At 41.3% G+C, this 26,730-nt stretch overlaps 1 protein-coding gene across 20 annotated transcripts in view; it reads left to right on the top strand.

The window, feature by feature from the left end:
• The window catches only part of NFIA (nuclear factor I A), a 367,666-nt gene that overhangs the window by 218,015 nt on the left and 122,921 nt on the right, over positions 1-26,730 (top strand). For all 20 annotated transcript variants that reach the window (XM_048220512.2, XM_048220510.2, XM_044383811.3 and 17 more), the window contains one exon: positions 24,226-24,300. In XM_048220512.2, the coding sequence (XP_048076469.1) occupies positions 24,226-24,300 (75 nt within the window). The remainder of the gene's footprint in view (positions 1-24,225; positions 24,301-26,730) is intronic.

Genomic DNA, 26,730 nt, shown 5'->3' with positions numbered 1-26,730 from the left:
GGAGGAACTGTAGCCCCCGTGAAGGAAAGAGGAGGAAGAGAAGACAGGTGGAAAGCAGAGAGATGGTGGAGAACGGGAAGGAGACATGTTAAGATAAAGAACCAGAAAAGGCAACATAAAAGAAGAGGGGAATGAGAAAGAATGACAAGGTGGGAAGCATGAAAGTGCTTAGCAGGGCAGGGCGTAACCCAGAGGCCGTCATTACCTTGCCCACCCGGCATCAAGGCAGATGTCCCTTCTGGAGCCTCTGTGACGCACAGGATGGCCATTGGCTGGTGCTGCAGAAGTGTCTGCAGAAACAGCAAGACAGAGCTCGGAGAAGTTGCAAGTTAGACTCTGGAGACTACTTAGGTGTGGTGTCTGTGACATGTAGACTTACGGAGTCTGGTCTCCATGCAGACCTCTTGGGCAGATTAGCTGAGAACCCGCACAGTTTTTAACCAGTCCCCACGTAAGCACGCGAGGACCAGGGTTCTTTCCTCTGCACATCCTGGGGCTGAGCCCTGTGTGACCCGCTCCTCCAGCGGATGGAAATGACAAAGACAACCACCGGCATCCCTTCAGGGCCCACCCTCTTATTAGCGCTCAGATGGGCAGTGTTAGTTGCATTTAGCCAATGAAGACTGTGAGGCTTGGTTTGTAAAGGGGTATGGGAGTTCAAACCTGGACACTGGCCCTAAAGGACTATCTTTCTATTAGCAAGAAATTGTCTTCTGATGGTTTTCAGGAGCTCATTATTCAGCCTTTTAGCCTCTCTCAGTTCTCTGGCTCTCTGCCTTCCTGCCTTTTGGCTCTTTCACGCTTACAGCCTGGAATTGTTCTTGAATAGAAACGGTAGGATTTGGTGTACAATTTCTTTTTTCCCTCCGCCGTTGTTTCTAGAGTGCTTTCTCCCCGTCATCCAGCCCTTCTTTACCACTTCGCCTTATTGCGTACTTACGTTACCCACACAGTGACCTTGGCCCCCGAATCACCTGGTTTGTGGCGGTTCTTCGCTGGCCCCACCCCACCTCTCAAACACGGACTGCCCACATTCTGGCCCGGGAGCCCCGGAGGAGTTGTCCCGTGGGATCGGCAGGTCCACGCACAACTGAGTGTTGTCCGCATCTCCTCAAGCCACGCAAAATTCCTGGGCTGTAAGGAAAGTCGGCCGATGCCAAAGTTCAGGAAGCACTCTGCCCCTAGTGTGCCTTTCCAGGCATCATACTTTTCTTTTCTTTTTTTTCTTCTTTATAGTTCTATTTATTTATTTGACAGAGAGAGCACAAGTGGGCAGAGCAGAAGGGAGAGGGAGAAGCAGAATCCCCACTGAGCAGGGAGCCCAAAGCCGGGCTCGATCCCAGGACCCGGGATCATGACCCGAGCCGAAGGCAGACGCCTAACCAACTGAGCCACCCAGGAGCCCCGCATCATCCTTTTCTCACTCATCTCGTCTTCATCTACCACACCTGGCATGCTACCGTACACACAGAAGTTCAGAAAGTATTCGGGTGTTTCATGGAGAGTAGCCTGCCCATTGCAGACCAAAGCCATGTCTTTAGGAAAGACCTCTGGTGGAGTGGTGTGCACACAGGAGGCTTTGTGCATTCTACCATAACCACACTGCAATCCAACTCCAGAAAATGTTGATTTTTTTTTTTTAACCATAATGAAAATCAGTCACCTGGATAAACGTGTTGAGTGATCAAGTGAATCAGCCTTAAATCTTTGAAGAATCATTTCCAGTATCCAGGGATGATCGTGCTTCCTTTGTGTGTCTCTATGAAGTTACTCTGGAGTAATACCACTGGGAGTGTTTCCCTAGCACAGCAAAGCTGGCAGTTGAGTCACCTGTTTGTGATAGCTAAACTTTTATGAACCCTTAGCAGATCCATTTGTGGGCATCTTTTAAAGACTCCAGATTTTCCCGAGCCTTTTGTGGTAATAGCTGATGCATCGGAAGTAGAACTGGGAGCTATTCTTTGTCAAGAGTTAGAAAATATAGGCAGTCTTGTCTTCCCTATAAATGTGAGTTGTTGTTGTTGTTGTTATTATTATGTCAGCAGCGAAGTGCTCCCCGGAGGACGGAGATACGGCATCACAGAGAGAGCGCGCCTTGCTGTGGAAATGGGCAGTAGGAGTAGGATGATATTATCTCGTGGTAATGAATTTACCTTTATGACAGATCATTATCCCCTTCTGGAACTAAACCGGATGAAGGACAAGTCTAGCAGAATAACCTAGTGGTACTTGGAATTTATTGGCTTTAAATTCTTAAGCTGGAAAAATGCAATAGCAACCAGGTTATCTCTATATGAATGTTGCAGAGGGGGACAGAGATGAAGGAAGTCACATTTTCTTGCCTGTAATGGTAGAAAGCAGGTGGTAGTGAAAGTCTTTAACAAAACAATGAATGCAGTTTCTCATATGCTCTGCCATTTTAGTGCTTGGGTCAAAGAATTAAATGAGTAGAAAAAAAAACATAGGACATCATCATCATCATTGGTAATAAAAATTACTGGAGGTCTCACTGAGTGTTACACTCTAGGAAAAGAGCGAAGATTTATTTTTAAAATGAATGAGAGGAGATTCCCCTCCCGGGTGTGTATAATCCGAGGTCGTGCTGTAACGGTTGTATGTAACATGGGGCCGTCGTGTATTAGTGAGCTGTTGGGGTTAATAAGTTGTAGTTTTGCGTGGAGGCAAGCTGTGGTATAATGAGACAGGCGTCCCAATGGGACGAAGGTAGGCTTAAAATCATTTCGGTCTACATCCTGGCTTTGTCCTTTACTTAGGGTGGTGACCTCAAGCAGATCACTTCAGCTTTCTGTCTTAGTTTTCCCAGTTAGGAAGCAAAGAAGTCAACACCTGACTCACAGTTTTCTGTGTGCTTTAGAGTCAAGTACCTAGTGAGTCTTCAGTAAGTGATCTTTGTTGGCGTTCCTGCCATTGTTGTTGATGCTGTTACTGTCTGGATTCGGGAGCCCTGGTGGCGACCCCCTATGCTAGATTCCAAGTAAGACCCACACCTAATTATTTTGAGTGATTGAAAATCAATGTCAAATCCAGCATTGCTACGGGAGCCATAAGGAATCCATCCCATTGCTTCAGTAATCCTCACTGCAGGGCCGCCTCTCAGAAGAGACAGAGACCAACACTCTGTGGAGGTTTCCTCATCTTCCTCTTCTTTCCTGTAATTTTCATCCGAGCTCTAATACTCCGTACATCATGCTAACTGTTTGGAGCCCAACACCAAACAGTCCGAACAGAGAGGCTTTGCCAGAGTTGAATGCAGAGAGACCACCGAGCCATGTTCCCTACCTGTATTTACTCTGGTGAATCTTGGAATCTTGATCTCCTCCTTCAGTGTCAATATCCATTATCTTTCATTTTTGGCAAAATGTGAGCACCTCCTCCCTATCACCTCATCAAAAAAAGCTCCCTGACCCACAAATCTATATATGATTCTTCCTTCCTTAAATCTTTTCATGTTTCTGGGCAAGTTTCTCTCTTTCCCTCCTTCCATTTTTTTTTTCTCTTGCTTTCAACCATGAGAGAGAAAAACAGAAAAATTCACACGAGGGCTTATGTATGTAAAGACTTGGTTAGAAGTTCCACTCAGTTCAAGGAGTGAAAGAACCTCGGAAGTACAGAAATCGAGGTGAATGTTTCCTTCTTCTTTTCTATTTGGTAGCGCGATGGCACAAAATAGAAGCAATTGCTTCTCTTTTACTTTTTAATAAAGTGGAAACTTGTTTTTCAATCCGTTTGCTTGGAATACGGGAGAATACCTAGAGAGTTTTACCCACAGCAAAGATCTTCTACAAAGTAAGACCCAGTTGGAGTTGCTCCGTCGAGATGTATCTCGGGTGAAATGTTAACCAGTTGAGCACATTTTTGTGTTTGAGAAATCTCTGTCGTGTGCTGGGCCGGTGGCCACAGTATCTGGTAGTGTAGATGTGGTGTTAGACTTGAACAGGTCTGTCACGGCAAGTTTTAAGATCATGGTGCAACAAAAGGAAAAGACCACTGGAAATGGGGCAGCTCAACCTCCTTCTGGTTAGAGCTGTCAATTTTACTGTTGGTCCGATCTCATTACTACAAGCCTGCTACCTTTCAGGAGCTCTGCACTGCTTCCGCCAGGCTCAGATGGAGGGGGGGGTATTGCTGCTTTGGGGTGTTGGAAGTCAGTAGAGGTTTCCCTCCTTGTCAAAATGCATGAGGAGGAAGCGTCTTATTGCCCTTTAGTGTATGGTGGACAAAGCAAGGGGGAGTTAGGGATGCTAGGTATCTTGTAACGCTCTGGGTAGTCCTGCCTGATAAAGATTGGTTTTGCCCAGGTTGCCAGTAGTGTCCCCAGTAAGTATGGGCCCACCAGACCCTTCAGTCGCATCAGCGTTCCCAGCTCCTGGCTCCAGGCCTCGCCAGCATATGGGCCACCTGCTCTCTTTTCTTCCTCTTTTTTCTCCTTTCTTCTTTCTCCTCCCCTCCCCTGCCCACCTCCCTCCCTCCCTGCTATCCTTTCTTTCTTCCTTCCTTCCCCTGAATCTCATATACCTCCTTCGGGAGACAATACAAGTGTCCCCGCCTCAGCGAGGCCTTCCAGACATCCCCACATATTCTTAGGGGCTACTTCCTCTGTGCTTGCTTTGCCCTTTGGGAGACAGGACTCCATCATGGGAGTGATCCACTCACTGCATGATGTTTCCACTGTTCTGTGCCTGGCCACCTGCAGGCCCTCAGTAAGTTTCCGTGAAATGAATGGGTGAATAGTAGGTGTTTGGTTAGTATTGCATTGCATTTTCTGAAAGTAATTAAAAATACACGTACTATGCTGGAGTTAAGTAAAAATTTGGGCACTGCTTCTCAGCCTCAGCACTGTTTACACTTTGGGTAGGATGCTTTCTTCATCTGGGTCACTGTCCTGTGCGTTGTGAGACGTTTAGTGGCACCCTGGCCTCTAGATGCCAGGAGCACCCCTCCCCACTTGTGACAACCAAAAATATATCCAAATATTGCCAAGTATCAGCTGAAGGTAAAATCACTCCGAATTGAGAACCACTGGATTAAGGTAAAGGAAGAACTAACATGCGTTATATTCCATTTAATAAGCAAAGTGTACCTATCATGTGGCATCAATAGTTCATTAATCCACATAGTAAACGCATACAGAGCTCTCCCCAAATTATTGGGCTGTGTGGTCTTAACTGTTAATTCTTGAGTATTCTATGAACATCCGCTACTGGCAGAATTTCAGTATTATAAAATCACAGAGCAACCTCTCTGATGCTTGAAGCCCCTCCGTACACAGCGAAGAGCCCTTTGGAATCACCGTGAATGTCTTAGGTACCTAAACATAGCATCAGAAATATTAGGAAATGGTACCCACTACATTGGCCTTCCATGTCCACAGCCTTTGCCAGGTACCGTGCTTGGGTTTGTGAATGATTTCATTTAATTCTCCACTCCAGCAGTAGAATAAGAAATTGAGGACCAAAGTGGTTACACAGTTTGCCCAAGGTCCTCAGCCCTTAAGGAGAAAAAATTGGGATCTGAGTGCATGTCTGCTTCGTAGCAAGACCTAGGCTCTTCCATGCTGCCCACCTCTTAGATGAATTTTTTTACCCAGTGGGAAATAGAAGTTGCCCACTTCTGTCTAAAGGTTGGCAGCCATCAAGGTGTGGAGAGACATTTGTTATCCTTTCTGTGCAGCAACATCTGTGCTCCTTATATCACTGGCAAGTTAATAAATATCTGATAACGATTAGCCCAGTTATGTAGATTTATGAGTATACAGTTGCAGCACAACTTATACTGTGGGTGTTGGGAGGTAGAGTTCATGGAGGTAGGGCCATGGCCAACCAAGAGATTTATAATCCCCCTCATCTTTTGTCTACACCAGGCCTTTGTGTGCATGTCTACATCTCTTAATGGGGTCTCAGATGAAAACACAGGTATCAGCATTACCATGGTTCTTTGTAAACAATTCTTGATTACCCGATTTGATTGGCAAAGCCAGATGAGTTTTCAAATTGTGGTTCTTAGTGGCATTCTGTAATTCACTTCTGACCCCCTCCCCAACACTTTGATTTGAAAAAAAATTCAAATTGGGATTTCTTTATAGTAAGATTAATTTTATACAGAGTTTCATTTGATGAACAAAAAAATAAAACCTTTTTAATAATTCTGTTCCCCATGTGTTCACTCACAATTTCCACTATTAAGTTGGTATAACTTTAAGTTTGCACATACGAACAAAAATACTGTAAATTAAGTAGAAGGCAAGGATGGATCAAAACCATATGTTTGGGGAAGAAGTGGGGGAGAAGTCGTGTTGAAGGATACAAATTGTTTTGAGAGAGCGTAGTTTTAGTGGTATTGATATGGAAGAAGTAACCTTCCCACAGTGTTGTTTGGTGAGGATACTTCCCTTGGAGTTATAAAACTGAATTTCAGTTGGGGTAGAATCTACTACGTCCATCATCTGGTGGGAAAAATGTAGTGTAGTTAGATCTGTATATATGTATATTGTATATATACAGGGATTTGTATATATGTATATTGTATATATACAGGGATTTGTACATATGTATATTGATGTCAATACTGGTTCTCGTGATCTTAGCATCATCTCCTGAGCCCTTCCTCAGTGCCTGGGCCTCTGGAGTAAATACTCTTGTCCATGCCCTTAGAGACAGTGCCACAGGTAAGAACATGGATTCATCGGTTAGATTGCTTGATCTGAAATCCCATCTCTACCAATGACGCTTTGTACGATCTTGACTTAGTTGCTCAGACTGTCTGTGCCTTGGTTGTCTCATGTGTCAAACGAGGACATCCTAGTGCCGACCTCATAGCACTTTGAAGATTAGAGGAACATAACACAGGAAAAGGCTGAGAAGAATAGCTGGCACAGTGAGTATTCAGCAAACGTTAGGGTTGTCACTTTATTCTTATTCTTATACCCACAAAGAGGCCATGCCACTTTCCTCCATTCCTCGATGCTAATCCTGCTGGTGACTGGGGATTGCTCGTCCAGGAAGCCTTCCCTAACCCTCCTAGACTTTGTGCCCTCAGAGCCCGCTTCCACTCACAGAGCTGTATCGTGTTGGATGACAATTGTCCCTATACTTGACCTTCTTCCCCAACCAGATTGTAAGCTCCTGAAGGTCAAGGAGGTGCACCCTGATGCCTCCCATAGTGCCTGGAACAGAATAGGTGTTCAACAGATGTTTTTTGGATACATTAATAAAAGTTTAGTTAACTTACTCAAGACCGCAAAATTGAACAAGAGCCATGTCTGACTTACAAAAATAAATAATAAGCTGTAGAATATATTCGCCTAATAATAATAGATTAAATTATGACTCAGGACTGGCTATTACTTATGGAATATTGTCCAAATTTATTGCATCCAATTTGGGCCCCATCATCCATTATTGCTATCATCTAGCGTAAGCACTCGCTGTCTCCCCTCCCCCAACATATGCGCTTGGCTCGCTGGCCGTAGGAACATCCTTGCTGATCCCTGCAAGTGCGTCTCACATTTTCATCTTCTCCTCTCGGGCAGTCATCAATATTTATTGAGCCTACAGTGAAGAGGTCTGTGGTGCTCTAAGGATACAGACATGAAATCAAAACATGGTGACATTTGAATTGGGTCTTGCAGGGGTGAATCAAGTCTTCTCGCTAGTTCTTTAAAGGGTGTTTTTGCTAGACTATGAGCCCTTGAGGACAGGGGATAAGTCGCTATTTGTTCCAAGTTTGTATGTGTATTACTTCGCTCATAGGTTGGCATCAACAGATGTTTGTTGACTGAATGAATCAGGCTATAGAGAAAACTTGAAGTTTATAGTTAGAGCACCTTTGCTTCTCCCTCACCCTCTCGATGGTGGTTGGAGCCTCAGAATTGGCCATTGAGCTTACTGACATTTTCAAACGATTTACTGTAGAATAGAGCAGAATGCTGTTGGCTTCCCCAGCTGTGTCCAGAAGGGCTCCATGTTCAAATTAGCTACAAATCATGCCCCTCGTGGTGTTGTTGCTAATGGCAACACTGAAGGCCAGAAGTGCCTATGTTCGTGAAAAATATTTTATTTCAAGTGCTCCTCTTTACCTCTGACAAAAAAAAAGTGCTTTTCCTCTGTCTCAATCTTTGAGCAAGTAAACTAAATTAATCACACATACACATGCATGTACACGCATGCATCCATGCACACGGGTTCTCACCTGGTCTGTGACCATTCTACAACCTGGGAAGATTTTATAGATTTCCTAGTGTGAAGGATAGAAATTGAGCAATTGGTGATCACAAAATAGAAGGACTTCAGTGCGACCTGGCACTGGGTAGCTGCCCTTGGCTCTTACTTTTGGAAGAATGACAGGTATTCAATAAAGTATCAGAGTGATTAGAGAAAAAAAAATGAGAGTGAGCTGGAGGAGCTGCCCTTCTTCTGAACAAGCAGCTGAGACAAAGGCATTCATTTTAATTCCTGGTTGGTTGTCAATGTGCAGCCCGTTGCTTAGTTTTGTTTCCTGTTTATTTTCAGAGTGTTGTTGGTTTGGTTTTGGCAATAAGGACTTGGGTCATGTTGGCTCTGTGTCTCTTCTTATTTCACCTGCGTCCTTTCATTGAGAGCAGAGAGCAGAATGAATATTTCCTTTCAAGCTTTACATGTTATTTTCTATCTCTGCGGAGTCTGTAGACCTTCAGATCCACAATGATGTTGTGAACAAAATACTACTTATGGGATTCCCAAGAGCTTATTAACATTGAGCATATCTTCTCAGCAACAAGAGGAGGCCAGGGAGTCTCGGCCAACTTGTTCACATACATGTACAGACTGATGAGCCAATATCTGAAACCAAGACTCTTCCAGAAAGTCCAAAATGTGTATTTTGTTTTTACAGACCATATGTATGAGCCCCCCCCCCCGCAACAAAATAAAACAGAAGGTAGAGAAGTTCAAATAGAACTAATTTTTAAAAATCAACTTCTAACTATACTATCTGAACTCGATACTTGGGTAAGGGTGAAGGAGAGAGGGCGTGACTGAGGTTGAAGAGGAATTTGGAAAGAATTGTAATAATCTGGCTTGTAAGAATTTGCATTCTAATTATGGAGACAATAAGCCAGTTGTGGGCAGAATTGCGTGGTATTAAATACCTAATGAAATCCATAAGAACAGTGTTCTACACCAGGCAGTGTTTTTCACCAAGGGACCCCTTCTGGAGGGGTGTTCAGAATGTGTGAGGACGCTCTTGGACAAGGAGGGGATATTGCTGGAAGTCAGTGGTGGAGGTGAGGATGCCGAGTGTCCTATAGCATACAGGGGAGGTCTGAACATGGGAAGGAGTCCCCCCTCAAAATGCTGTGGCTTTGATGAGAAACATGGAAGAAATTCCGAGAACTGCAGTGCTCTGACTTTGCTAAAGCTGAGTGTAAGATGTACTTGCTCCATTCTGTGAGTCAAACAAAGATTCTGTTCCCTAAAATGAAGGAAATGGCCTGCATCATAAAGTGCTTCAGTGATCAAAGTCAGTAAAGTGAAACATGTCGATCATTCTCCTGCCTAAAAGGGCAAATTCTTTTAGCATTGATTTAAAGCAGTAAGGAATCAAGACCCTTTCTTTAATGATGCTTTCTGATGGCTCTCCGTTTATATTGAGGTGAGGAGCTAAAATGTGGAGGCCCTGGACTCGAGAGTAGTTCATCTCAAAACAGTATTTCTATATTTAATGTTAATATTGCTTATGTTGTATGTGTTTTTATGTGACCCAAAGTATTTTCACATTTTAAAAAAATTAAATAGTTTTCATTTGAAAAATACTGAAAAACAAAATTAGATTTCTAAATACCTATTTTCTAGAACAGGCGGCATGCATTTAGTTGCCAAGAAGAATTTTTAGCACACTGAAGTCTTTAATAATAAAGGCCAAAAAGAATAAACAAAACAAAACAAAAAACCCAGCCACTTTTAAATTTCCTCTTTCTCTAAATATGCCTATACATTGTTTATTGAGAAATTAGATAAAATTTGATCAGTTGAAAAACAAATTGACCTAGGGTTCATTTCTAGGTGTATCTACAGTTATCACCCCCAAAATGTAAGGCCGAAATTTGTGTCTCCATATGTAGGCCAATGCTTGGCCCATTTGGATGGCCACTGTGCATTTAAAGAATAGATTTACATTTAAAATTATGTCAGGAATTATAAATAATTATGTTTTTATAAACATACTTGTAAATAAGTATAGAACTTGATTTCTAAAATTTAACTCTGTTTCTTAAAATGAGGGATCCTAAGTAATGTTATGTCTCACTTTAGAAAAACCTAAGAAATGCCAGAGGACTTGCTTTTAATGATAAGCTTTGTGTTACTTGCTTTAGAAAATACTTTTATTTTGACTCAAAAATTCACTGAAAATTACATTGTCAACATTGTTGTTTATATACACAACTTTTCTGTGAACAGCTACGTTATCGAGTACTCCATGTCAGAAGAACATTGTTATTCCTACCTGTTGTTTCTTCCTGAAGTTTCCTACAGAATTCAAGATCTAAGATATAAACACTATATTCATTATTTATAAGAGTAGCTACTGTTTTTTGCACACATTCTGTGTCTTAGGTTCTTTGCTAAGCATTCTAAGCGCATTCTCTCACTGTTCCTAACAAACCATTAGTTCCATTTTACAGATGAGAAAACTGACACTTAGGATATTTAGGTCCCTAATTTCCCTACTACTGTCTGTCCTGCTATAGTATTTGTAAATAATACCTTGCAAATACAGTTTTGAAGGACAAGATAAATGAACCTGTTGAGATATTAATCCCTTTATAAGAGAAAAGAAATACATTGCAGGTTTGCCTTGATTTTTACTTGCCTAGAGCTTTTGGTTTTTCTGATCACAAATGACTAAAAACTATGAAACTGAATGTGTTTGATAATTTTTTATTTTAAATTAGATACGTAACTTTCTTGAAGTCCAAAAGTAAGTGTGGAGAAGCTTGCTCAGTGAGGCAGAAGCAGCTTCATTTTGAGCAAACTTTCATAAGCGGTGGTAATAACTTGCTGAGAAGAATGGACACTGGCAGGCTGAATCCTTGGTTGCAAGCTGACACTTTGAGGGAATGTTCTTAGCAAAACACTCACTTCAACGGAAATTAGGTCAGCCTTCTGGAACATTTATCATGTATACCTGTCACCAGCAAGACCCAGTCCTTAAAATGAACTGAGATCACAAGCCATGGTCCCTTCTGCTCTGTGTTGCAAAGGGCGCTCCAAACCAATAGTTCTACAAATATCTGAGCTTGGCAGAAACTCCCACAAAGCCAAAGCCAAGGCTCATATAGTTGCTGTGGGAATTGAATTCCTTAATACTCTGTTTATAGAATTTTGAAACGGCAAATGGATTTGGTCTGTTCTGAAAAACAATCCGTCCCATGGCTTGTTTGGAATATCATCTAGAGTCGCTATAGAAGGATGTAAGCGGACAACCCGGGTCTGATTAGGAAGCCAGTTTCACCAGTCTCTGTTTGTCCCATACCACCCAGCCAGGTCGGTTTTCTGCCTGACTCAAGGTATTATTTGCATTTCAAAGAAAGGCCACCTCCTACGGAAGCTAAGGAGTTGCTCAGTTGACATAGAAACTAGAGTAGTTAGCAAAATCCAGAGCTGGAGGAGTTAGCAAAATCTGGAGCAATCGCAGTTAAGACAGAGTGTTTGGTAAAACCAAAACAACGCAAATGAGTCATAACCCAGTGTCCTTTCAGTAATCATGTGGCATCATCCTGGTGGTTCCAGAGCCGTGTCAGCAAGTGTGAGTGTCGTACGGAGGAACTGGAGACCGTGCGTCTGTCAGTTGAGGAGCTTTGCGGCTCAATGAGTGTCACCCATTGAGAGTCTTGCGGATTGAAAAGCCCACGTTCAGCAAGCAGTCAAATCTCTCTGTCCTCTGGGCTGAGTTACCTTCTCTGTGAAAGGAAATAACCTTCTTCACATGCTCTTGTTGGGTACACACACCTGTAGACTGCACTAAAAAATTGCTAATGAATATGTGAAATTGGTTGAAGCAAAAGATACAATTATTGAATGTGTGTGTAAGAATCTACGTGTGGAACTCAAGAAGAATGAAAAGAATGGGAAAAAATCAGTATTTCCTCTCCGTGCCTCTTTGTCGTACGTGGGGTGAGGACCCACCACGTGGTCTACGCCGTCCAAATGGTGGAATTAAAAAGGTGAGAAAGATACAGTTCGCTCTCACTGAGCTCTCATTTGGTTGTGCGCGTGTGCACGTGTGTGTCTGTGCGTGACACACCCTTAAACAAAAGATAATCATACCCTGTGAGAGACGCCACAGAAGTTATTTTGAAACTCAGGAGAGGAACTCAGGAACGTAAAGAAGTTTTGTCTGTGAAGTAGGTTGTAAAACAAACTTTGGTTTTGAACCGTATCCCTAAGAAGGACGGGCCTGTTAACATAGGAAAGCCCAGAAGACTTGAGGGGCTGAAGAGGAGAGTGGCTATGGAAGACATCTACCGATGATTTCTTGCTGGAAGAATTAAAAGAAAAAAAAAAAACCCAACTTTCATTATCACACCCTATTAAGCCAGGACCAGGAAACAATTTCTAATCAGCACTCCGATCTGGGCAGAGATTGTGCGGTCCTTTGTATCGGGCCTCGGATCCGTGTTCTCTATTCACACATGCTCACTTCCAGCTGTTGTCATTGAAATCCCACATAATCTTTCAAGGTCAAAGGGCAGTCACCCATGGCTGCTGCAGTTAAAAGGTTATGCTGATTTCTGTTGTCAAATATTGGCCCTTTTCTCTTCCAATCACTCCCATTCTACTTTTTTTAACAAGAAAAATCCAGCCTAGAATTGTATTACATGACTTTAAAGTCTTAAAAGTGTTTCTCCATTGTGCTAACATGACATGGCCTGAACAGTGTAATTCATTCTGTTATATTCACAAAGAATTTTCTGGTACTTCTAAAATACTTTGTGTTTGTGCTAAGCCAGCAAACTTCAAAGTATAGTGGCCCACACGTTTTGTGGCATGCTGTAGTATCTGCAGAAATGTGTAGTATAGAGTCTATAATTTAATAAATGCTGCAAATTATGGCATTGGTAATTAAGTAATTGCCGGATAAGAGAGCAAGAATTGTACGAAGCAAGTGACTTTTAAAAAGATGAAAGCTCTTCGTCTTTTGTGGTTCTAAACATTAAGTAATTTTATTATGTATTTGGAAAGCGACATCTACCTGTTTGTAATTTTCTTTTGCTTCTTGTAGTCTTGGACAGGAATGGCAAGGATTCTTTTAGAATACATTGCTTCAACTCATCGATGATTTCCTTTCTGTGCTTGGCGAACTAACATCAGCGTCTTAAAATTAGCACATGGCCCCTGGTCATCTTCCTTCCTTGTCATTGCATGTGTCCTCAGGTGGTTTAGCAAGCAGGGCTCTCTGTAATGTTTCACAACCATGTGAATTAAACCTAAAAACGAAGAACAGGCCAATGCACATGAAGGTTTTTTGCTGTTTTACGTCCATAATCCAGGGTAGCCTTCGGGTGATCCAGTTTCATGTCTGTTTCAATTAAGGTAATCAGTTTCCAATGTATTCAGAGAATAAATTTCCTTATTTTTTCTCCAGTATGTGTAAGAGTTCATAAACAGAAACTGAAGCTGTTACAAAGAGTTTGATCTGTTTGTAGATTACCAGTTATTACTGTCCAAGTTTAGAGAAAACTTTGATTCAGAACAAAAAAACAATAAAGTTGCTTAAATAAACCCGTTAGTTCAAAACCAGGTTAATTAAAAAATCCTTTAAAAAAGTACTTGTAAGTCCATTAAGAAACAACAAAATTAATCTTAAAATATTTATAAAATGCTAATTGTATCATGCTAATGATACTGGAATTTACTTCTGGTAACATGAAGCAAATTAAAAAAAAATTTTTTTATGGTGCTCCAAAAAGCATTCTGTAAAGCAAGTGTTTCTCTGTTCTCGTACACAACTAATTTGTAATTGGGTCTACTTGCGAAGTACCTATTTCTGCTTATGCGAGCCCTTAGAAATGTATGATTCTAAATGTTTAAGGACAGTGGGGAAATTAATTTGTTGACATGACAAAACTATGAAAGAAAGGATATTTAGCCTAAAGGAGAGAAAATTAGGGGCCGAGGGACTATCATCAAATACTTGAAATGTAACAAAATAGAAGAGAGATTAGATTTATTCTGGCCTGTTCCAGAAGATAAAATTGAGGTAAAGAAGAGAAGTTACAGGAAGGCAAGCATATTAAAGGAATTATTATTTTTTAAATCAAACTTCATTACTTTATTAAAATCCTTTGTTACAACGATGATTACTGTTACTAGAAGATCTTTAAGATCTCTTCACTTCCATTTCATTCCATGTTGTTGTGCATTCAATGTTTCTAAACATGCAAATAAGTAAAAATCGTTTTTCATTTTTTATTTAGATGTTTTGCTATCTGTTAGACATCATCCTTTAATTAAGTGCTTAATCCTTGTAAACTCAAACTCATAAACCCTCTTTATGTGAAGCCACTGAGCAATCAAATTTAATGAAATACTACTCTTCCCTTATTAAGTGCAGGAATTGGTGAAAAGATGTGATAAGGCCTTTGGGTTAGACTGAATAAATCAAGTCTCTGGTATTATATGTGATGAATAAAGATACAATAATGTTTATTATATGAAGAGAACTAAATGAACCTGTATTCTAATCCTAAATTCTGCCGCTAGCTGTGTGACTTTCATCAAGTCACTTAACCTCTCTGAGCATAAGCTTCCTTTTCTATAAAATCAGACTATGGCCAACTACACAGAGTTGCAGCAGGAATTAGAGTTAATATGTCCAAAGTGCACAGCACAGTGCCAAACACATAAATGCCAGAAAAAGAAAAGCTACACTTTTGATAGAAATTAGTACTATCTAGAGAGCTTCTGGGGGTAAATTTTTCAGATAGGTAGCCTGCCTTTATAGCACCTGTTACTGGCTTGATCCATTTTCCTAATGTAGATGTGTTAGAATGATTGCAAGTAAAGGTGTGGAGTGTCCTTGGGCCTCGCATGAAAGTGAATTTACTCAAAGAGTTCACATTCTACTTTCCCCTCAGCACATTGGTACATAAGCCAAATGGGGAAGATAGGAAAGGGAGCAAAACAATCTCTCTGAAGAATGATGTTTGCCAAAAACAAATGGTATCCTTGTCAAGTTATTTGGGAAATCATGAGTTAAATAATATTAAGAAACTTTGGGGTGCCTGGGTGGCTCAGTCAGTTAAGGGTCTGCCTTCAGCTCAGGTCAGAGGATCGAGCCTGCGGCTGGGCTCCCTACTCAGCAGAGAATCTGCTTCTCCCTTTACCCCTCCTCCCTGCTTGTGTACTCTCTCTCTCAAATAAATAAATAAATAAATAAATAAATAAATAAATAAAATCTTTAAAAAAATTTAAAAATAACATTAAGAAACTGTATTTATTGCAGGAACTCTCAGAGGCTTTGACATGTAAATATTTTTTGTCCTTCTCCAAGGGTGGGTGTGATGGTGTTTTCTGAATTTATTTTACTATGGAAATCTTTATTTTACATATATTTGTGTCTTTGTTTTTATTTGCTTGTTGTGGGGCATTTAGGGGGACTATTGTACATCACGCATTTGGGGGAAGCACTGATACGAATTCTAATGTGGAGGCTAGAGCATATCAAAATTTGGAGACTAGCAAGTGGGACATCCTGGCTGCCACATATAGAGTATATATTTAGGTAGCATTGGAAATACACCTTAAATGCTGGAAAGGTGTATTAGAGGACAGATTTTGAAGGGCTTTAAATAGCTGGCAAAGAAATCTAAACTTAATTCTCAAAGAAATCATGAAAGACTCATGGCTTTTTTTTTATCAGACAAAAGACACCAACCATCCCTCCATTCTCTCCCTACTGTGTTAGTAGATTAACGTGGAGAGAAAATGCCTAGCAGGCATCACAAATTTATGTGCCTACAGGGGCCTTACAGATCATTACATAAATGAAATGTAATAAAGAGTGTTGGGGAGTGTGGCACATTTTTAAGCTCATGTCCAGTTTAAAAACATCCATAGTTTTAAAAAAAATCAGTACTGTGCCAGCCAAGCAAAATATATTGGCAGACTGGAATTGGTCTGTGGGCTGCTAATTCGTGACATTTTAGATTCTAAAGGGAAAGGTTGGCACTTATGTTGGTTAAGGTAAGTAGTAGGCTGCTGTAACAAAGAGAAAAAAATACAGTGGTTTAAAGTACAGTAAAATCTTTTTCTTTTTGGTAACTTTTCCAGATAGGCAGGCTAAGTTGGCAGGGTGGTTCTTCTTCACATTGTCATTCAGGGTCCCGCGCTTTCTCTGTCCTACTGTTCTGCTGTCCCATGGGCACTGTCTTTGTCTTCATGGTCGAAACTGTTCTAGTCCATAAAAAGAGGAAGAAGAGTGCCTAGGGCAGGAATTTCTTTTCAAGCAGGTCAGGTAGAAGTTGATTGTATCACTTCCCTTCACTCCTGAAAGAGGCTGGGACTTTTGGTCTTTGCTGCCAATCATGGATACGTATGGACAACCAGCAGACTGGGCTCAGGACATTGCCATAGTCTCCGCTATAGTCTTTCCCAGAAAGATCTTATAAAAAGACCCAATTTCAGATTCATTACTGAAAATTTCGGTGTAAACATCTTTCTAAACTGGGAATGTCTTGCCCTCCCTCTCCCAACAATAAAGACCTTGCACTATGTTTTGCCGAATCCCCAGGGCCTAGGACTGTGCTTGTCACATAATAGGCATCCAGTAAATATTTGATGAACGAAAGCAGTAAACCAAATATTGACTTTATGGATATGGCGGAATAAACAAGCTAAAAACACAGATTAAGTACCTGTATTGAATAATAAATACCTGAGCAGAGCAGGGAAATTGGGGGCAACAAGAAAAGGAATCAGCAGTACTTAAGTCCCACGACACATACTTCTAAAATCTCTTCTTGACTCCTCCTCCTTTTCAGCTAAGACTTCGCTATTCCCATACTAGAGACCATTCCTTGATGTGTTGTGATAAACCAGGATGACAATTATAACCAATTATAAAGTACAGGTGCATTTATGACACCTCTTTTCACCTGAGAATCTCAAAACACCTCTTTCATATTATTAGTTGACAAATATCATTTCTTTGTTTTCCAAATTCTCGGACACAACTTTCTAGATATAGAAGTATTATAGCCATATCGCCGGTCCAGCAATGTATGTCAGTCTTTTAATGCTTACTGTAAGCAGACTACCGAACGAAAGTCCACCATTGTAAAGATTAATCACACAAACAGAACATCTATGTTATTTTTATTGCTACTGCATTCTTTTTAGTATCTGTCCGAATTTTTGGCATTTGTTGTAATATTAGGAATTATTCTAAAAACAAATAATATCCCATTATCAATGAGTGACAGAATAAATAGTCAATGTATAGTCATTAAAAATGGGACCAAAATTTTAGAATGTGGCCTTAATGGACCACCCCATCTTTTAAAAACCTGTTTTCTAAGATATTGAAAATTAAGAGGACAGCAGTAAGGCATCCCTGGAGGTAAGCTACTAATAATTTCCGTTGTGCTTTAGAAGGCTACTAAAGCCAGGGATCCCAAGTCACTCATCTGGATCACGAAATAAATATTTATTACACACCTAGACCAAGTGGTTGTGCTGGGCCCTGTGGACGGTGCGGGGTCATGAGATAGAGCCGTGCCCTTGCCGGCTTTGTTGTAGGAGGGCAGGGCTAACACAGATAAACAAAGAGGTCCCACAGAAGGCAGACAGAGGTAGACGAGCAGAGCAGAAGTTCTACTCAACAGTGTTGACGGGGCACACCTAAAACGTATGGGCTGCGGGGAAAGGGAAAAGAGAAGGAGCCACGTTCCCTTTCCTCAGGTGGCGCACAAGCCGATGGGACGTTTGTGCAAGGAGAAATTAAAATTCCAAGGAGCAGTGTGATTAAGGTAGGCTTTTCTTTAGAAGGATGAGCATGTGAATTCTGTGAGAGCAGCGTCCTCAGGACTTAACGCAGAGCCCGCACATCACAGGCCCTGTCCCGTACTTGTGGGAGATAAGTGCACGAGAACAAGGGGCCCGTTTTCCTTTCGAGTAGCTCAGACACATAAGCACAGAAAGGCCTGGTCATTGGCTTGGCTCTTCCTGGCGATGGAACCTTATTTACCAAGGGGAGAATAGAATAGAGATGCATGCTTGCTTGCTTGCTTGCTTTTTTTTTTTTTTTTTTTATGAAATGACCTGCGTGTTGCAGTTTGGCTGGATCCTCATAAGCCGGATGAGATTTGATCATTTAGAGCTGAGAGCTCTTTGCTCTCCCAACAAGGACAAACAAAAATACCATCGAGTGTGTCAGTGCGCCTCCTCGAATAGGCCCTCTGCTTCATGGACACTCAAACTGCCCCTCAAGGCCAACCCTCGGATGGTTTGTCCCAAGCTGTTACTTCCCCTCGACCTCTGAACAGTTCTGCAAGGTTACCTGTCTCTCTGCAAATCGAACTTTTTTCCTTCCCTGCTGTTTGAGAGGTAGATAGATGTTCAACCCGTTCGTGAGATGAGATTTGGTTCCCATATAATGACATTTTCTGTAATAACTGCTGATATCATCGAGGTAAAGAGAACTGCTTTTCCTAACCACCCATAAAAGAATTTGGCTTTTTATGTTTCTGCCTCTCTTAGAAGGCCTCATCTCCCCACTGTGAGTACGATGGACTCCAGGGTATTGAAATCTGTACTCTAATTGGAAATTCATTGAACATGATTTCAATGAATGAACTTTTTTAGCCATTTTATATCAAATGAGAAAGGATCTGTTCCTCCTTTCAAACTACGATACAGTTGCTCTTGAATGGTAGCTCAGAACTGGAGAGACATCACCGTGAAATCTGGGTGTTCAGCCAAGGCATACTCAACAAAACTATGTTTTGCACTCATTTCTTTTCTTTCTTTTTTTTTTTTTTTAATATTTTATTTATTTATTTAACAGAGAGAGACAGCCAGCGAGAGAAGGAACACAAGCAGGGGGAGTGGGAGAGAAAGAAGCAGGCTCCCAGCGGAAGAGCCTGACGTGGGGCTCGATCCCAGAACTCCGGGATCACAGCCTGAGCTGAAGGCAGACGCTTAACGACTGAGCCACTCAGTCGCCCCTGCAATCATTTCTGAGAGGCTGTATTCAAAATGTAAATCTTGGGGCCTTTCAAGGATGTTTAATCAGCTTTCCAACTGAGGATCTTTTCATGTGAGCACTGAAGTTCAGAGTTACTGAAATTGACCTTTTTTTGGTTTTCTTTTCCATTTTTCTCTCTCATCTTGCAATAAAGTAGAACACCCAGATTAGTGTTATTTCCCTGAAAGTCATTTTTATGATTTGGTTTGTGTTAGCAAGAATGAAATATTAATCTGCTCAAGTTTGCTTAGTAATTACATTAGACGTGTCACTTTTTCCATCATTTCTTAAGTTTCATTTCTCATTGCTTTCTTCCTCTCGAGTTCACCAGTGGGTTTCCAAATAATTGGTGAAGGAACAAAACCAGTTTCGTAGTCCCTTAAAGTTACATGAAGTGTTTACATGTACCTTTCCCCGGGGACACATTACAGATGAGATGGTCACATCAGGACTTATGAAATCATTCTACTTTTTATTGTAATTTTTCTGATTATGGTACAGTTACATATAGTCCACCTTCTAAATTACATGCATTCTGCTAAAGTCAGCCTGAGGGAACAGGTTGCCCAGAGGACAAGAAGGATCCAATCATGATTTTTACAGTGACTTTGTTGGGATCACACAAGATCCTAATTTAAGCTTGGGACTAGACTCTTTTTTGGGGGGGGGGGGCTTATGTCCTTTAAATCATGCTGCCCTTTAATTCTGTCTTAGTCCACCAACATAGGAACCACAATCACAATAGGACAACCCCTCAGGCATTTCTCATCAGAGAACCTGATGTCACCTTCTTGATTGGGACCTCCATTCTAAATGGATTGTCTTTTCAGTCCTTGTCCTGTTTAGTCTGGAGGGACCATTTGGGTTGTTCACTTTAATAGTTTTTAGATGTACATTGGCTCCATTTGAGTTCAAACTGTATTGCTAGAGATGAGAGAGAGGGAGAAAGAGACAAAAATAAAGTTCTGTCAACATTTCTATAAAAAGGAAAATAAACATCCTTGAGCCCAAATTGGGTTGTGTTCCCTTAGAGACACCCCTGGAGTGCTTACTGCGTAACAGGCACTGTATTAGGACCTGGAGGCACAGAAGATGTTCTTTCTCAAAGGGCTCACAGCCTAATATGAGAAAAAGACAAAATTACAGTTCAGTGTGCTGGGTCCTAGATTAGACGTATACTCCATACACCTGGTCAGTATTGAAAAAAGACAAAAGAGTCTTTGCCAGCGGTGCAGGTAACCAAAGAAGGCTTTTGATAGAATGACATCAAAACTGAGTCCTAAAGGACGAGTAGGAAGTTGGCCAAGCAAAGAGCTGGAAGGACAGAGACATTCCAGGAAGAGCAAACAGTGTGGAGAGAGGAGTGAACCAGGACCATGGTGAAGCAGGTATGCCCTTAGGCCCATGGCGTAAGGCCGGAGAGGGAAAGAAGAGATTTAAAAGAAAAAAAATTAATAAGCGGGAATGCCTGGATGCCTCAGTCAGCTGGGCATCTGCCTTCAGCTCAGGTCATAATCTCAGGGTGCTGGGATTGAGTCCTGCTTTGGGCTCCTTGCTCAGCGGGGAGCCTGCTTCTCCCTCTGCCTGCTTCTCCTTCAGTCTGCCACTTCCCCTGCTTGTGCTCTCTCTCTTTCTCTGACAAATCTTAAAAAAAAAAAAAAAATGAGCATAGGGTGGAAAATAGAGGCTATGTCAAGGTGGTATGCCATGTGATGGAATTTGTACTGTTCCCCAAACTCTGTGGGGCTCTTGCAAGATTTCTGACAGGGCAGTGAGCTCTGAACACATTGGATTTATCTCGGATTCTCCAGCACCTCACTCTTTACTACCACAGGGCCTTTGCACACACTAATCCCACTGCGTGAAGAGCTCTTTCCTCCTCTTCTCCTGGCTCTCTCCTTAGTATCTTTCAAATGTCAGCTCTTAAGAGAAACCTTCACTGACCACTCTTTCTAAAGTGTTTCCTAATTATTTTCTTCATTTCATTTACACCATTTATAATTTTTAAATAATTCATTTGTTTTATGTGTAAATTCCCTGAAAGTGGGAACTGTATCTTGAACCCCTAGTGTAATGCCTGGCTCATGGTAGGTGCTCAATAAACATTTGTTGACTAAATGGCTAAGCCTTCAGACCTGTCTGTTAGTGAGACAGCTCCGGCTGTAGAGTAGGCAGTGGACTAAGGAGAAGCCAGGACTGAAAATAGAAAACATAGTTAGGAGGCTGCCCCATCAGAATGGTGAGAATTGGGAAGAGCCTGAGCCACAGACCTAGGGAGGGGGTCAAGGGGGGGGAATGGAGATGTACTTGGAGTCAAGAAATAGTAAAAAATGGAGTCAGTGAGGATTAGCTGGATGTGGGTTTTTGTAAGAAGCAGGAGTTAGAGATGGCACCAAAACATAAAAAACAAGATGGTGGTGGATGGTTCAGTGAAGTAGGGAATTCCATAGCATCAGAACAGGTTTTGGGAGGAGAAGAAAATGAGCTTGGCATTAGACATGTTGAGTCTGAGGGTACCCATGGCTATCTGGGTAGAAATCCTGAGAATATTGAGAGAGCTCTTGGCAAAAGACAAAGATTTGAGAGTCATTGGCCTATAGAGTCGTCCATCCACTCATTCAACAAATACTCTCTTACTAACTGCTTTTCGCAGGCATTAAACACAGTGGTGAATGAAACAAACGTTATTCTAGTTTTCACAAATATCAGAGTCAAGACTGGTAACTGATACCGTGGAAGCAGAGGAAGTAACTAGGAAATTTGTGCAATTGAGCACAAACCCTGGAGAAACCACATCTAAGAGGTGGACAGAAGAGGAGGGGCAATCCAGAGGTGATACTGGAATGAATGCACGCAGGTGTTTCCCCCTCCCGAGTCCTTGCACCACACTAAACTTAGTTTTCAAATACAGTGTTTTTGGCGGTGCGATTGAAGTACATGTGTTCACATTCACTCTGTACAGAAATTCCTGTGAAGTTGTCCTTAAAGTAAGGGATTTCAAAGGTTGGAACTGAAGCAAGTATCGGCCCACAAGCAAGAGCCGCAGACAGCAATGAACAAGAGCTGGAATCAACCCCGAGTTTCCCATCAACTAGGCATTTCCTTGCTCTCGCTAGATGTGTTTTAAGTCGAACTTCATGAGTGCTGTGGTTGGATTTCCTTTGTAATAGTCTGTGGGATTAATGTGGTGTCAACGTCACAATAGAAAGAGATGTTAGAGTCGGTTTTGCCAAGACCACTTTAGAGAATTTTTATTTATTTGCTTATTTTTATTTCTTAGGTCTCTTTATCCAAGAGACAACACCTCAGGCGCTTACCAAATTAAAGTCATCCAAAGACCTGGGCGGGGGTTGCTTTGAGAGGTGAAGTTTCTTAAGCACGTCTTCAAATGAAAGTTTGCCATTTTACTTTATAGAACAATTTATAGGGATGCCTGGGTGGCCCAGTCGGTTAAGCATCTGCCTTCGGCTCAGGTCTCAATCCCCAGGGTCCTGGGATCGAGTCCTGCATCCAGCTCCTTGCTCAGTGAGGAGCTTGTTTCTCCTTCTGCCTGCTGCTCTGCCTGTTTTTGCTCTCTCTGACAAATAAATAAAATCTTTTTAAAAAAGCAATTTATAGTTACTGCACGTTCTAAAAATTAGAGCGGTTTTATCTAAAGTATCATAGATTATATTTGATATAAAAATTAACTGAAAAAATAAATTCAGCAAAAAAAATCTTTCTTAATTCTAATGCAACCAGAAAAAGAATAATTTGTAGGTACCTTTATAATTCTCCAAAACATAGTGATTTTGTTGCATGTGTTTATTTGTGTGACATTTAATGAATCTATTGGTGTGTAAACTAAACCATAGGTAAATTTGCCTCCCCTTAGTGGTGGGCAAAATCTGTTTTTTGTCAGTAACATAAATCCTATTTGTGGACTATTTGTTATATATTCAGATTGACCTGTTTTCTTTTGTTGCATTTCTTAAAAGTATGTTTCTTTTTTCAAAGAAGAGTTATTTTAAAAATCCCTTCGGCCAGCTTCTCCTTTGGCCCTACTTTTAAAGGAGGTGATTATGCTATAGACACGTCTCAACTAGATTTGATCTATCTGCGACTCAGAATCAGAAAACTTGAGAAGCAGAGAAGGAAACGACATATCCTAAATTACGTATTCCTTGCTATTTATAAGTTTTATGTTGCTTAATGTACCATAAAAATAAATAAGCAATTGATAAGAGATGTAATATCAGATATCTTAAAGGAATTAAGTATATCCAGCAAAAATAAAGCACATGCAACATTCAAAGATTGCCATGTCGAATCATTGGTTTATTTTTTCTCAGAAAAAAAAGAGAAAGAAAGAAAAGACTCAACCCACCCACTCACAAAAAAACCCTCTTGTTCTCAAAACAAATCTAAATTTTTATCTGTGCTCAGAAGAATTTGTTTTCATGTTTCGAGGGTTGGGGCTTGCTTTTTCTGGTTTGGCTTTTTCAAGATTCACCCTGTGGTGCCTCTGAAAATGAAGAGAACATCTTTAAACCTTGTTTGATTTGAATGGATGGATTAGCTAATGCTGATCAGATGTTTCTTTAGAGAATACTGTTGAAAACCTGTTACGGAATTTAGGTACCCGGCTGATTCCTAGGTAGGCAGGCTGTTTTCAGCCCAGCTGTTAAGGTCTCGGAGGTCAGCCAAGGTAACCATTTATTTTAAATCTTCTTTTGTTTCAGATTTCCTGTTGAGTTGTGGTTTTTTTTTTTTTAAACCATTTCAGAAATCACCCAGTTGTGTCATAGCTTTCCATAGCCCCCAGATTCAAACCAGAAAACCAGCTATGTAACGAAATGACTGTCCCCTCCCACGTCAACTCTAATAGAGCAGAGTTTGAAATTAGACATTGCCCTTTTTAATCACAATGAAACTAATATTTAGAATTCTGTTGTCCGATGTCCTCTAGTTATGACGCTGTTTCTTTTGTTTTTGTTTCCCCAGGACATTTGGGCTTCCAGGACAGTTTTGTCACATCAGGTGTTTTTAGTGTGACTGAGCTCGTAAGAGTGTCACAGAGTAAGTATAATTTTGCTTTGATTTGGTACAGATTTGCCTTGGGTTTGTGCTGTCTGCCTAGGCCTCCGAGAGACATAAATAGCTTTCAGAAACCCTTCTCCATTCACCCATTGGAAGAATTTCGCCACGCAGTTTATTTGACAGCCAAGAATTTAAATCAGGAAAAATTAAATATCATTTTAATGTGAGACACAGGGAAAGAACTGAAATCCTGACTGTCTCACATATTCCCTACTTTCTAGTGTGAACCTGGTTGAAAAAATTTCTGAGGCTTCCCTGGTTTCTAAGAAATTCTGCATTTTAAAAAAATTTGTTTTTGACCTTTAAAGAATGCTAATGCCCTCCGCCTGAGTGACATGGCATAGCATGATCATTACCAGCTTGTCAATAATCACCAACAACAGTGAATTAAGAGTACCTGTCACCACCCTGTTGCATTGATCAAAGGGGTCATTGATTGTATTTTTGCGATGACATAATCCAGACAGTCCAAGGAGAACATATAGGTTTCTCCCCTCCTCTCTCCCTCAGTCTGTCTCTCTCTTTCTCTTTGCCTCTCTCTCTCTCTCACACACACACACACAGTCTTGCCTTCCCTCAAAAACATCTCTTTTTTAAAAAATTTAAATGCATACCTACAATGACGATAGTGTTGTGGGTGCCAACAAGAGGAAAATATAAATAGCAAATATTAAAATTTTACTCTTTATTCTCCTCCTACTTCAAAAGACTACTTGTAGATAAACTTTACATTGTTAACATTGGTTTCAAGCTGCATCAAATCCTTTGTGGAATGAGGTGGAGTAAAAATAAATATTTTCATTTCAAGTTCATACCCCCCATTCACTGCATTACAGTCTCGCAGGATTGACTGAGTACCACCAGTCCATCTCTGACACGAAGTTGGGTCAAGCAAGCCAAGCCATCCCAATCTCACAGGCTCAGAGTCTGTCTGTTCTTATTTCTTAAAGCTGGAAGACTATTAAGTATCCAGAAAGTGGGATATAAGATGGGAGCAGAGGATCTGGAATCTGAGGGATAGACAAAAAAAATCCAGCGACTGTTGAGCATTCACTGTCTGCCAGATGCTATGCTGTGTTTTCATGTATGTCGCATAAATTAATTTTTGCAATAAACTTGTCAGATAAATAATTACTCTCATTTTTACAAATGAGTTAAATTGTGGGTCTATTTAAGTCATTTACCCAAAGTCAAACAGTGCGTAAATAGTTAAAGCTAAGTCTGTGAATGCTAGAATGTGTACTCTTACACGGGCACAAGGGGACTCGAAGAAATGGACAAGGTGGCACGAGACAGGGAAACTAGGGGGAAGTAGCTATGAGAATGGGCATTCTGGGAGGTGGGACCCTTGGTTGATGCTGGGGTGTTCTAGTGTAGGGAGGTGGAACCCTAAGGGTTGAGGCATTAGGAGCAGGATGGTGTGAGTTGGAATGGAGAAGTGGCTGCCATGTTATTAAGTGTGCTTAGAGTACCAACCAGTGAAGAAGAGACGAGATGGCCTTGTCCCAGCCCCAGGATATATGTTGCCTGCCCTCGCACAGCTAGCTAGCCAGGCATTTGCTATGGACAAATAATGCATTCATCGATTAAAAAATTTTTTTTCACTTTGTAAGACTTTTAAAAAGGATCGCTATCCCACATCTTTCTTGTCGTTTTAATAATAGTAATATGATGTAGATGATACATAGATATATATATATATGAGTGTCATAATGGCATTACAAGGAAATACATTCATTGAGCCCTTACTAAACATAGCCTTAAAGAGTGAAGGGAAGATCCTTTTAGCTCTAAGATTGGAGCACCAGACCTTTTTATTCTCCCCTGGCTGCTGTACTGCTTTTATTTTGTCCTCACGACCGTCGGTGCTCCAAGGCCTGGGTGTTTTAGAGAGAAGGCCCACGCTGTACAGGACCATCCCCAGAATCATGTCCCTCTTCCACTTTCCCTATGTCCCTTTAAGATCTTGTATCCCAAGGCCTATCAGTTCCAAGCTAGATTAGACCTCCATTCAGTCTACATAGCATGGTTGCCAAGCGAATTCTAAACCTGCCTTCAAGACTGCCAGAGGGTATGGACAGACCACAGATTGAATTTGCAGAGGGACCTGGTTTTGTTTCCTGTCCCCATTTAGGGGTTCTGTTGCTGATGCCTGGCATCGTGAGTGTCCTTCGGCTCTTGAATGCTTTTCGATTCTGCACACTGCTGTGTAATCGCTGTAGGACTCACTCACACATGGCCTCGTGCTGACTAAAACTGTTTGGCAAGAGTGGGACTGGGTTGTGTCAGCTAAATCATGGCTTCAAGCCAAACTGCTGTCCAGAGCCCCTCTCCCTCTTGCAGATCTTTAATCCAGGTTTGTCAGGGTACGTGTCACAAGACCACCTCGGCTGCCAGGGTAAGGATCCA

This window comes from Ursus arctos, unplaced genomic scaffold, assembly GCF_023065955.2.
Source record: "Ursus arctos isolate Adak ecotype North America unplaced genomic scaffold, UrsArc2.0 scaffold_12, whole genome shotgun sequence".
Taxonomy (NCBI): domain Eukaryota; kingdom Metazoa; phylum Chordata; class Mammalia; order Carnivora; family Ursidae; genus Ursus; species Ursus arctos.
Note: the sequence above shows the minus strand (reverse complement) of the source record. Positions and strands in the feature narration are given on the sequence as shown.